The 13,414-nt window shown below is 37.5% G+C and overlaps 1 protein-coding gene across 2 annotated transcripts in view; it reads right to left on the bottom strand.

Moving 5' to 3' along the window:
- The window catches only part of LGR5 (leucine rich repeat containing G protein-coupled receptor 5), a 115,177-nt gene that overhangs the window by 52,097 nt on the left and 49,666 nt on the right, over window positions 1–13,414 (bottom strand). For both annotated transcript variants that reach the window (XM_033118727.1, XM_033118728.1), the window contains exon 2: window positions 6,842–6,913. In XM_033118727.1, coding sequence (XP_032974618.1) covers window positions 6,842–6,913 — 72 coding nt within the window. The remainder of the gene's footprint in view (window positions 1–6,841; window positions 6,914–13,414) is intronic.

The raw sequence follows: 13,414 nt of genomic DNA, 5'->3' as shown, positions 1-13,414 counted from the left end.
TGTGAAAATCAGGAGAGGTGATTAATTAATGATTTTAGCAGTTATCCAGAGGAGACAACAAGAACCTGAACTAGGTGGTGATGAAATAAACAAATGTGAAAGACAATGTGGAAGTATGAGCTTTAAGAGTTGGAGGTTGGCTGATAGAGAGCGCAAGAGAGAAAGAATGACAGACACAAAAGGGAGTGACAGACAGTAACACAAGTTAATCAGAATGTCGACGGCAAGCAGGAAAGGCAGGAGGAAAAGCTTTTGAGGGGGAGTCATCAATGAGTTTTGTTCTGCTTTAAAGTATTGGTGGGGTAGGTGGAGGTGTCATTTAGGTGGATGATGATTCTCAAAGTGCGGTCCCTAGATTAGCAGTATCAGCACCACTTGAGAATTTGCTGTAAATGCAAATTCTTAACATCCTCCCTTCAGATCCTTAACCTATTGAAAAAACTCTGGTGGGGCCCAGGAATGTGTGGTTTAACAAGCACTCCAGGTAATTCTCAGTACCACTTAGAATCCGAAAACCACTGTTCTAGAGTAGTGGTCTTCAAACTTAATATTAGGTATCAAAAATCACCTGGAGATCTTTTTAAAGACAATTTCCTATCCCCAGAGTTCTTGTTTCATTGTTGTTGGGGTGGGGCACAGAATTTGCATTTCTAACAAGCTCACAGGTGGTGCCAAGGCTGCTGGTCCAGGGACCACACTTTGAGAAACACTGGTCTAGCTGTCAAAGACAAAGGAAATCTGAACTAGAAACATTGATTTGGGAGTAATCTATATAGCAGAAATAGTTCAGATCTTGGGTTTCTTTACTAGACAACTGCAGTTGTCTCTTAACTGGTCTATGGTCTCCTAATGGGTCTCTCTGCTTCCATAATTGCCCAATCTGTTTTACATACAGAATCAGAGAGATCTTTTAAAAATCATAAATCCTATTGTTTTAGTAAGCTTCATACAATTCTCTAATGGCTTCCCATTGCTCTTATTTGAATTCTATACATAGCCTGATTGGTCCTGCTTAATCAGGCCTTCTTCTCCAACCCCATCCCATGTCACTCCCCCCAACACCCCCACTCTGCTCCCCAGCCAAACTCATCTTTCAGATCCACAAACAATTCACATTATTTCCTATCTCAGGGAACTCTGCTCACGTTATTCCCTTGAATAATGAATCACTCCACCCCAGCTCTTAGGACCACAAACTCCTCACCCTCCTGATTTAGGTTTAGATGTCACCTTCTTAGAGAGACTTTCCCTCCTTGTGATTCCTTGTTAATTATTCTCTCCCTAACTGGGTTTGTGTTCTTCATCACTCTTATCACAATCATCAAATATCATATGTGCTTGTTTTCTTGCTTATTAACTGTCTCCCCACTAGATGGTAAGCTCCCCCAGGGCAGGGACTTGTTGAATGAATGAATGAACGAACCTTATAGCAAGTCCTATTCACGCTTACGAAATACAAGTTCAATAAATTGAAAAGTACTGAGAAAAAAGACAATAAAACTAAGGGCAGAAATTTGGGGAATGTCTACATCTTACAGGAGTTAGGAGCAGAGAAGAAAGGAATGCTAAAGGGAAAAAGAACAAGAGGCAGAGAGGCAGGGCACTTCTTTCAGAATAGTGCCCTAATTGTCATAGCAAAAGGTGTATATATATATATATATATATATATATATATATATATATATATATATATTATATATGTCATATATAATATATATTAAAAAATATATACATGCATATATGTATACACATATACACACATTCATGCACATACACACACACACACAAGGAAAGATATCGAAATGCCTATATTTAGTTGCATGGATAGACATTTGGAAGAGAAGCAAAACAACTTCCATGAAATAGCACTAGAAAAAGTTTCAAAGAGGCAGCATGTATAAAAGCAGGGACATTATTCATGGGCATGAAGGTGTATCCATGTTACGAACAATCCAATATGTGAACTATAGTTTACCAAAGTTCTTTCATCATCATTTCATTTGATCCTCAGGAAAAAGAAATTTCGAAAGACAGGCAGGACAGCTCTCACCATTTTCAGCAATGTGATGAAGAAGTAGAAGTAATAAGCGTAGATTGTGCTTTCAGGAAGTTTAGTGGTAGCTCTCATTACAAATTTCATCTGCAATAATAGATACCTACTATTTATATAGAGATTCCTCAGGGCCAACCATAATATGAGCAAACAGGTCCAGGGAACAATAGTAACGTGAAAACAGACCTCCCTAGAGCTTCTCATGTTCCCTTCCTAAATTGAGTACATGATTCCAATAGCATTAGAACCAGGGAAGATTTTAAAATTCTACTCGGAAATAAAGAATTTAGACTGTTTAAAATGGTAACAATTCATTTTCCCCTCTGGTTTAATCAGACTGCCAATCTAAGTTTAATGGAATTTGTAGATGCCAGCATTAAGCACAATCTGCCTTTAACTCCTAACATCTGAACCATACTTTGTTGGGTCAAGTGTGAGCTCTTCCATGGGGCCAAATAGCAAACATTAACATGAAGTCCCTCGTAGAACTGAATAATTAGAACTGGGGGAGGTACTGTAGGACAGAAATGCAGTTAATGCTCAGGATGTTAAAATTTGGTAAAGAACCATCTGCACTGGTTGTCTATAGCTATGAAAATACATAGTTGGAAATAGCTTTTCCTTCACAAATCCTGCGTACCTGAGATTACTGCAAAATCAAGCTCATGAAATAGGGAAGGAGGGGGTTAGAAGCTTCTTGAAAGTGTTTTCATTTTACTGATACAACTCAATACGTAAATGTTAGTTCACCAAAGTTCTTTCATCATCAATTCATTTGATCCACAGAAACATCTCAAAACACAGGCCCAGCAGCTCTTACCGCTATCCCCTGAGGCCCAAGAAGTCAAGTGGTTGATGAGCTAGTAAGTGGCCGAGGACAGGAATCATGGCTTCTGTATCTAGGAGGTGCTGAACCCTTCTCTCTACATAGTACAGTCTCAGCACACAGATCAGATTTTTCTTTTTTTTTACAAAAGAAAAAGGCTCTCCTTCTCTTGTGCTGTCACATTGCATCAGCAGGACATGGGGCCTCTGCCTGTCTGGTCACCTCATAGATTTACAAAAACAGAAATAAATAACAAATGAGACCCAAATGTGCCAAAACATGTGACACAGGTAGTCAGTGTCCCACAATGTCAGGAGAGGGAGAAAGAGACCATTAACTGTGATGAATTTTATTCTTCTCCTTAGATACTTATTTGCTCTGAATAGTCACGTTCCCTCAGATTACAATATATTTTTTTAAGCATTAAGTCGGTGACTACCTCTTGGGCTTTATTGGTTCTTATAGGATTTTGAATGATGGCACCATTGTTAAGCTCCAGTGATGGATGAGGGATGAACCATGGCTGTCTACAGGGTTTAAAACACAGTTAAATGAATTAAACTAGGGAAATGATATATTGGATAAGAAGAACTAAGGGGAAGAGTGATAACTTGGATTTATTAATAGTGACTTGTGAGTTTTAAAAACAGTTTTGTGGTGGGCGTTTTATTAGTACTATTGACAGTATCAGTATCAGTTTCCTATTTAATGGACAAAGAGATAAAACAAAGATGAGCTGAATAAACTGAATGAAAGAATACTTTTAGAACAATGTCTTAATTGTCGTAACAAAAGATATACGCACACTCACAATGACAAATATCTAAATGTCTGTGTGTAGCTGTATGGTTGGTCATTTGTTAGTTCAGGGAGAATACTGTATGAAACATGCTGCTTAAGTATATGTATGTATATGTAAAAACATTATGGTTTTGTACCTGTTGAGCAATGTTAAACTGGTGAAATTCTGGTGAAAACTGGTGAAATGGAATGAATAGACTGAAAATTCTGATGATACCTTTTTCATAGCCAATATATGATGATAGTGAACAAATAACCTGGTATCCAATTGCTCTCTGCTGGGTAGACAGCTCTTTCTTGCTTTCTCTCTCGCTCCCTCTTTTTTATTCCCCCATGTATACACATAAACAGACACACTCGTATACACACTATTATTACGACAATGCTTTAAAGTATTCAACTGTGCAAACCACTGTATGAGGTGCTGCCGGGGAAAAGAAAAGCACAGATAAACCACACAGAATAACCACACAGAATTCTTGATCTTCTTTCTACTTTCTGAGTCTAACTTTGAAAGTGGATTTTAATCTTAGCTCTGACACTTTTCTAACTCCATTATCTTGGGTAACTTTCTTAGTTTCTCTGTACTTCAGTTTTTCTTCTTTTTTAATCTGTGGACTGTAAATAATAATATCTACCTTTATGGGATTGTTGAGAGGATTTGGTGGGATAATATGGGCAAAACATTTTGCACAGTGTAAGCTATTCTTGTTGTCATTATAATTATAGTATGTAATTTCTACTATCTTATACTCTAGAAGAGAATATAGACTTAAAACATAGCTAAGTCTAATAGAGACAATTAGCAACATAACAAAGGCATAATCAAAATGCTGCTTAAATGTTTCTTTTAAAAAACACAAACCCCATAAATTTAGCCTTGGGAAAAAAGGAATGAAAAAAGGAAAAATGATTTAATCATTTTTCCAGGTTCTATCCCGTTTTGCCACTAAATGAATAACGTCTTCAAGACATCAGTTAGATGCAACACAGAATTACATATAGGAAAGTAGTCTCGCTTTTAAATTCAGCAAGTCGGCCAGCTCAGCAGAGGCAATTCAAGAACAGAATGAGAAAATGGAATGAATAGACTAAAAGGTGTCCTCTATGTTTAATATTCTATAATTCCATGGTCAAGATACTTGATGGGGTTTCCAGAGATATAAAAATAAGACAATTCAGAATAATAGCATTTTCAAATTGTAGTTCCCCCTCTTTCTTTTTTCTTTCTGACTTTTCTAAATTATCTCTTGAAAAATTGGCCTTGGAAACTGAATTATCATTCACCTTATGAAGAAAGAGGAGTTATTTTGAGTAAGTTGGGTCACTGAGGGAGGAACTCTATTAAACAAAATTCTCAGGGACATGAATTATTTATTGATTCAGTTTGTGGTATAAAGTTGAGGTATGTGTTGAGGGAGAATGAAAGCCGTTTGCCATCACATGTTACCATGTTTCCCCGAAAATAAGACCTAGCCGGACCATCAGCTCTAATGCGTCTTTTGGAGCAAAATTTTCATTTTTCCAGGTTGCAAAAGACGCATTAGAGCTGATGGTCTGGCTAGGTCTTATTTTCCGGGGAACATGGTATAAGGAAATTAAAGAGAAAAGAACAGGAAATGCATGTCTTAAAAATATGGGGGTAAACAGGACTAAGTATTGCATGTTAATTATGGTATGGAGTGAGAAGGATGTAAAGAAGAAAATAACCCTGGTGTTTGAAATTTACTAAAAGTAATCTTTAAAAATATTGGCTAATGTCAACTAAATCTGTTACTTGTTTCTAAGGCAGCTAACTTGTATAAGAAGCTCCTTTTAAGATTTTTGCTTTCTCATTAGTTCATTCATGAAGAATTTATTATTTATTACATACCAGCCATGATGAAGATAGATATGGTCCCAACCCTAAAGAAGGTTAAATTCTAGTCATGAAAATGGCCAGAGAGAAATGAGAAAAGAGAAAAATGGCCAGAGGAAAAAGAAGCTCGTGGATAACCAGAGTGAAAATCTGTCCCTTGAATGATAAAAACTTCATGTACAGCCTAATAATGTAAGCTTCCCCAGCATAGCTCTTGATAACAATACGGGCATGTTTAGCTGATGTCAGTATTAAAACAATAGCATTTGTTAAAAACATAATGCCATCAAAAGTAAATATAGATAAAACTCCAAAGGGGAGAAATGCGAGAATATTATCCTCTTCTTGAAAAAAAAGATCGATGTAGTGTAATTTGGTTGCGATGGAACATTATTTCTACCTCCCACGCTGGGTTGTGTGGTGCATCAACAATTTAAATTATTCTCCAGATTGGACCCTGACTTTAGGATTTACAAAGGAAGTATTTTCAAAAGAGGTCATTGCTGAAACAAATCCTTAACAGTCAGAGGGTTTACCCAACTGATGGTGCCAAACTTTCTTCATGAGAACTGTGATGGTGCATCACTTCCTTAGTCCCCATCACTCAAAGGGATCAGAGGATCAAATGAATTGTTAAGTGCAGAGTTTGGGTTTATATAGTTCTTTTTCATCTTCTGGAAAGTGATTACTAGACTTCTTTAAGATGCCCCTGTGTATCATTAACTAATTTTAGCTTCCTCCTTTTTTGTTATTTTTTACAGTGGGTTTGGGAGAGGATTTCGTGTTTTTCTGTTCAAGCCTTGAAGGAAGCTAAATTTAAAAGTAGGGAAACAGTAATGAAAGGTGATGAGGATAAGAAGTTTTGGTGCTATGAAATGTGGACTTGATTCTTCCTGTCACAAGCCGAACCACGCAGCAGTCTTTGGTTTTGATTATAGCTTTACTTGCTATTTTAATAAACATGAACCAGTATTCAAACTTTTTAATATCCTGCTGCTTAACTATTTCCAAAGAGCCATCCAGCTCTTTTAAACGGTCTTTGTTTTAACATTTTAATTTGTTTGGCTCAGTCTCACCTTAGAATGTTGTAGCCTCATGGTAAAGTCTTTTATAAGTTGATTTCCAGAATCATAAGTAATTCTTCCCCCTCCCCCTGCAACTAAGTGCTTCCTCATGTGCCAACATCGTTGGTGCTGACAGCTTCTCTGCCTTGTTTTATCTGGTTCCCACAGTAAGTATGAGAGACAAACACAAGAATGTGTCCTGTGTTGACTGGACGCATCACAACTGCATTGATACTTACAGCTCCTCTAGGAAACGGAGAGTGTGCAGAGGACTTGGGGGCAGCTCACTGATGTTGTTCATACTGAGGTCTCTGGAGAGGAAAACAGACAGCATGTGAGGAGCGGCGTATGCCACCACAAGGAAATCCAGCTGTTCACTTCACACATTTTCAAGCAAGAGAGCCAAATGAACTCATTCTTTTGCTTGACACATGAATCGCTATTTTGCATCTTAAATATATTCGTTTCCTTCCTCCCCACTCCCCGTCCATCATAGGCTCTCTATCATGTCAGAGAGCCTAGGAGGAGCGTATATGGATTCAAAATGACTGAGACCATTCATAGACTTGGTTGTAATTCTTCGTGTTTAAAATGATGTGAGTGGGACAGCAAAGGAAAGACATAATTCAACTTTGTGTCTTTCAATTTTGTGACAAAGGGAAATGTCTTCCCCATGCAACTCTGGAAGTCGAGTTTCTCTGGGACTATAAGCACCTTATAAAAACAAATGTTTTGATTCAAAGAAACTTAAAAAAACAAAACAAAACAAGACAGAAAGCCTATTCCCTCCTTCTAACATGTTCCTTTTACAGGTTCTCGAATTGCATTAAATAAGTGAAATGAACCATAAAACAAGGGTGTAATGTGATCTTGCTCTGTAGCACACTTCCTGCTGGGTCTGCACAGTAGTTCCTGGCACAGGAAACAACAAACCACTTTGGGTAGAACTCAATCAATTTTTGTTTTAAGCGAAACTCCGTGTAATTAGATTTTATTCTGTTTTTACTTTTCTATTTCTTTACTGTCTCCCACATAATCCTACAGCGTCACTGGTATATGCCATCTGTATCTCAGAGTCCAAAAGACCGACTGCTAGATGCATTCTAATCAAGACCAACGAAGACGTTACATAACAGTCAGCTGAAGACTGAAAAATGACTCGAACCCAAAGATTCAGAACTAATGCCATTTCCACTTATAGTCCTAGACCAGGTCTACATACTTAAAATTTATCTCGAGATAACATGATGAGTGTCTTAGTTAGTCTTTTAAAAAATTAATTGACATATAATTACATTAGTTTTAGGTGTACAATATAATGATTATTTATATATATATTTAGCGCAATAAGTTTAGTTAACATCATCACTATACATATAGTTTCATAGCAGCTTTTAAATACACAATACAGTATTGTTAATACAACACAGTACAGTCAGCATGCTGTACATTATATCCCCAGGACTTATTTATCTTATAACTGGAAGTTTGTACCTTTTGACCACCTTCACCTATTTCATCCATGAGCTGTTTAAAAAAATCTGGATTATTCATGTTATTGAAGTGGCCACATCCATTGCACCTAACCAGCTGATTTCAGTATCATAGCTTGGTTCCTTTGTCAAATATTAACTTTTGATCAGTAATGCTAAGAATTGAGGACTTATTCACACTCTGCCTCTAAAAAGTCACTAGCATCTACAAGGAAGATAAGATATTTTGCTAAATGTTTTAGGCTATAGTAAAAAAAGCAGAATTATTAATTTTAATATGTTAATGAACAATGATATAGCTGAATTAAATCCTATGTTCTCAAGCTAAAACTAAAGAATGCCACAATTACAGAGTGAAAAATTTCTATAGTCCATACCTTAATAATCTAGTATTTTTTGGCATTGTCTAGATAAGAGAGCCAAATAACTGATCAGCAGTTTCAACTTTTTATGGCAGACATTTCTCTGAAGTGGCAAAGTTGTTTAGTTCACTGAACAAACATGTATTAAACTAATCAATGCAGTTTCTGGATTTTTCACAGTGACTATATAATCTCTGCCAAGACTTGATGTTTCTCAGAGATAGTCATTTATTTTTTAATTGATAGCCCGCTTATTTCCTAAAAGGATCCAGGCGGTTTCTTTTGGATCGTGTTTATTGCTAACCTCGATCAAACCAGTCTCAGCATCAAGACAGCTGGCGTGTAGAGCACTGACTTCCCTCTCCTCTGATATTTCTCTGTGTGATGTGCAAATCAGTTTGGGACAAGCATTAATCTTGTCTATGTGCAGAAAGCTCTAACTAGAACAAAGAAATGTACGTATTAAGGAGATTCATAAGCACTCCACGTTATTTTAATATTTATGACGCTATTTTAGGTACCTGGAAGAGAAGCATCTATAAGTATTTACTCTCAGGGTTCCCACTGGAACACTTTTTATGGTGGAGCAGCAGAAATAGTGCAGGCATTGTTCGAGGCAAGTGTCTCGGGTCTGAATCCGGGCCTCCCCATTCACTAGCTGCATGATCTTGGGACATTTAACCTCCCTGTGCAGACTTCTTCGTATTTGAAGAAGGGTGTCTCTGCATTCATAGTTTGAAACCCTATGATTAGCTGTTTCCAATCTGAAGGAAGTGACTTAATTTTCTTCTTAAAAAGGAGAGTGCCTCCTTTATCCAATAGGAATTAATCACTTCTCCATGTTACCTGACATTGTGGTTCGTCTTAGAAAATGAGCTAGTACCACTAAACCAAAACCTTATCACCTATTTTCTAATGCAGGTTGTTTTCTTTAAAAGAGCTCCCAGTAAAGCATATAAGCCTATAGCCGAAAATAACTTTCAATAACAATAATGTAAGGTAAAATGAAATAGGACTTTAAAGTGTAAATTCAGAGTGGGTAAAGTAAAAATCGATTGGTTTGCATTGACTTTTTTCTTTCTGTGTGCACCTTTTGCATCGATGTGCAAATATAATAGTGGTCCTCTATCTCAGTGCTTCCCAAAGGATCCACGGTGAAAGACCAATTTTTAAAAATGTCTAATTTGCGGTGGACTTACATTTTTGTAAAATCTAATAAAACTTAATTATAGAAAAGTGACACAAAAACACAAAGATATACAAAATAGAAGCCTCAATATTTTCTTATGTGATTCGACAGAGATTATTCAATTACTGTTCTTAAATTCTTATCTGCTGTGGATCCGTAAAAATACAGCCATGGCTGGGATGGGTCCTTGGACCCCTCTTGGATTATTAGCAAGGCACTTCTTGCCATCATGTGAAGAAAGGCAAGCCTTAAGTTACTTGAGTAATTTAACTCAACTTTGTGTCAAAAATGGTAGAACAAGAACAACCTTCCTATTCTGTACAAAAATATCCTCATTCTGACTCTTACATTATTTTTAAACTTTTACTTTCATTTTTCATTTACTTTTCATTTACTATTTTTAAAAATAGTATTTATGTTTCTGACACCCGGAATACGTATACCCTTAGCAGCAAATGAGGGGGTCTTAAAATAATTTCCAACTCTGTCCATTACTTACTTTTTAAACTATTATTTTAAAACTGGCCGCATTTTGCATTACATTGTGTCCATGATTCAGTTTCCCAAAGTCAGTGAAGCAATGGAATGGATTTCTTTAATTATTTCATTTTTTGCCAAGATGTTGGAATTAATTTTGAAGAACTGGTCACTAGGTAAAAGGATCTCATTAAAGGAGCCAAAAACATACAATGGAGAAAAGACAGCCTCTTCAGTAAATGATGCTGGGAGAATTGGAAAGCCACGTGCAAAAGAATGAAACTAGACTGCTATCTGTCACCGTGTACCACAACTAAATCAAAATGGATCAAAGACCTAAACATAAGACCTGAAACTATAAACTGCATAGAAGAAAACTTAGCTATTACCCTTATGGACCTTGGGTTCAAAGATGATTTTATGAATTTAACCTCAAAGGCAAGGGAAGTGAAAGCTAAAATAAATGTTTGGGACTACATTAAACTAAAAAGCTTCTGCATAGCAAAAGAAATCATGGACAAAATAAAGAGGCACCCAACCGAATGGAGAAGATATTTGCAAACAACAGCTCCGATAAAGGGCTAATATCCAAATTATATGAGGAACTCACACAACTCAATAACAAAAATACAAACAATCCATTTAAAAAATGGGCGGAGGATCTGAATAGACATTTCTCCAAAGATGACATACAAATGGCCAATAGACATATGAAAAGATGCTCAATATCACTAATCATCAGAGAAATGTAAATAAAAACCACAATGAGATATCACCTCCGGTTAGAATGGCTATCACCAACAAGACAAATAATAAGTGTTGGAGAGGCTGTGGAGAAAAAGGAACACTTATACACTGTTGGTGGGAATGCAGATTGGGGCAGCTGCTATGGAAGGCAGTGTGCTATGGAAGGCAGTTCCTCAGAAAACTAAGAATAGTATTACCATATGACACAGCAATCCCTCTTCTGGGTATAGATCCCCCAAAAATCTAAAAACCTTTATCCATAAAGATATGTGCTCTGATGTTCATTGTAGCTTTATTTACCGTGGCCAAAATGCCCTTTGATAGATGATTGAATAAACAAGCTGTGGTATATATATACACAATGGAATACTATTATGCCATAGGAAAAGATGGACTAGTGCCATTTGTGACAACATGGATGGATCTTGAGATTATTATGTTAAGCAAAATAATTCACACAGAAAAAGTCGAGAACCATATGATTTCACTGATATGTGGGATATAAAACTGAAAACAATAAAAGAACTGACAAACAAATAAAGAAAGAAAAACTCGTAGACACAGACAATAGTTCATTGGTTACCACAGGGTAAGGGGGCGGAGGGTTGGTAGATGAAGGTAAACAGGATCAAATATATGGTGACGGAAGGAGAACTGACTCTGAGTGGTGAAAACACAACGTGATATATAGATGATGTATTTGATGTATTACAGAATTGTACACTTGAAACCTATGTAATTTTATTAACCATTGTCACCCCAATGAATTTTAATGAAAAAATGGATGATTCATCGTGCCAAGATGTTCAAATATGTTAAGCCATTCTGCCCTGTCTCACCTGCTCTTGTCTGTGCTGTGTTCATGATCGCATCCAGTAATCTAGAACAGGGGTCACAAAGTTCTACTGGAATCACCTCAGGCGTTTTAAAAAATATTAATGCCTGGATACCACTCCCAGAGTTTCTGAATTAATTTGTCCAGTATGGGTCTTGGGATTTTGAAAATCTTCTCGGGTAATTTGAATGTTGAGCCAAGGCTGAGAACCACTGCACTGGAGCAAACTCTAGATTTCTAGATGAGTGCTCTGAGTTCTACAAAGCACTCAAACTTTAGGCGGCTTAAGATGGTTGAAGGTACTGCTTTCTACGAGTAGAGAGTTCTATCCAAGCAGACAGTATCTTTCTTTTGAAATATGTTTTTGTTGCTTGTAGCTCTGTTATGTTTCCTTCACTTGAAAAATATTAATTGAGCATTAATTGTGGGCAGGTCTGGGAACACAGTGGAGGATGAATCCACGTCATCTTCAACTTTTCCCATTCCTGCCATCCCTGCATCCATAAGATGCCCAGTGTTAATTCTATTAGAGCTTGCTTCTGGATCTGCCATATCTTCTTTCTTCTTGACTGCTGCATTTGGTCAGGTCCTTGTTATGTGGTAACGGTTCTGCTCTCCACGCTTACCGTGTCTCCTCATCCTAGGTCATCTTCTTCACCACGGCCAAAGAGATTGCCCGGAAAAGTTCATCTGATTGTCACTCCCCTCAGAGTCATTGCTAGCCAATAGGAAAGGCATCTCTTCAGGTGGATGATTTGGAAAAGAGCTCCTCCTCTGGGGGTGTGTGGTGAATTACAGAAAAGATCCTCTTTCTCCCACTGAAGCAGTCCCAGAGTGGGGTGAATGGCGTGGTACGCAGAGCTTGGCCTGGAGTTCAGCCCCCATGGAAAAGCCTCAGTGCAGGGCACAAACTGCTCAACTGTAGCTATATGGGGCTCCCCTGTCTGAGAACTTTTGCTGGTTCCAGGTCTCTTCTGCCCAAACATCTTAGGCTCTTCACAATCTGGCCTAATGTATGTTCCCACCTTGGTTTTATGCTGCTCTTCTCTGTGCAAGGTATGCCCCAGTTACACTGAAATTCTTGCTGTTCCCCTTTGCATCACCTTTACACATGCGATTCTCTTTTTCTACAATTTATTAGCCTCCCTGTTTCCAAACTACTTCTGTGCTCTCCTGCTTCCCTTTCCCCATGCAACATCTAGCTAAACAGATCTAGCTTGTGTTTCTGATACAACCTCTTATCTTTCCAGCTTAGTTGTTCTGTATTTCAACCTCTAGTCCTTTGATACTTCCAGTATCAAAGCCTTGTTTTAGCCTAAGAATCTACCTTAGATCATGTATTGATCAACTGGATCACTATTTCACCAACACCCTCAGCTCCCTAGCCCCTGTCTCCTGTTTCACTCTCTTGGCAAAACCCCAGCTCTGGAAAAACACCATAATTCATCTTCTCTGTTACTATCCCAGGGTACTGAGGGATACTAGAAAATAAAAACTCACAAATGTGCAGATTAGTGACTATAAATTCATGGTCTTTGTTGGTTCTCAACATTTCTGCACAATCCTGTTATTTGTTATTGCTCAATTTACTCCCACAGGGACTGTTGCCAACCTTTACCACTTGCCTCAAACCTCTTAATCAACAACTACTCCCATTATGGGACACCTTACATCTTACTTCACTGAAATAACTGGAATTCTTTAGACCA

Source organism: Rhinolophus ferrumequinum, chromosome 10 (genome assembly GCF_004115265.2).
Source record: "Rhinolophus ferrumequinum isolate MPI-CBG mRhiFer1 chromosome 10, mRhiFer1_v1.p, whole genome shotgun sequence".
NCBI lineage: Eukaryota > Metazoa > Chordata > Mammalia > Chiroptera > Rhinolophidae > Rhinolophus > Rhinolophus ferrumequinum.
Note: the sequence above shows the minus strand (reverse complement) of the source record. Positions and strands in the feature narration are given on the sequence as shown.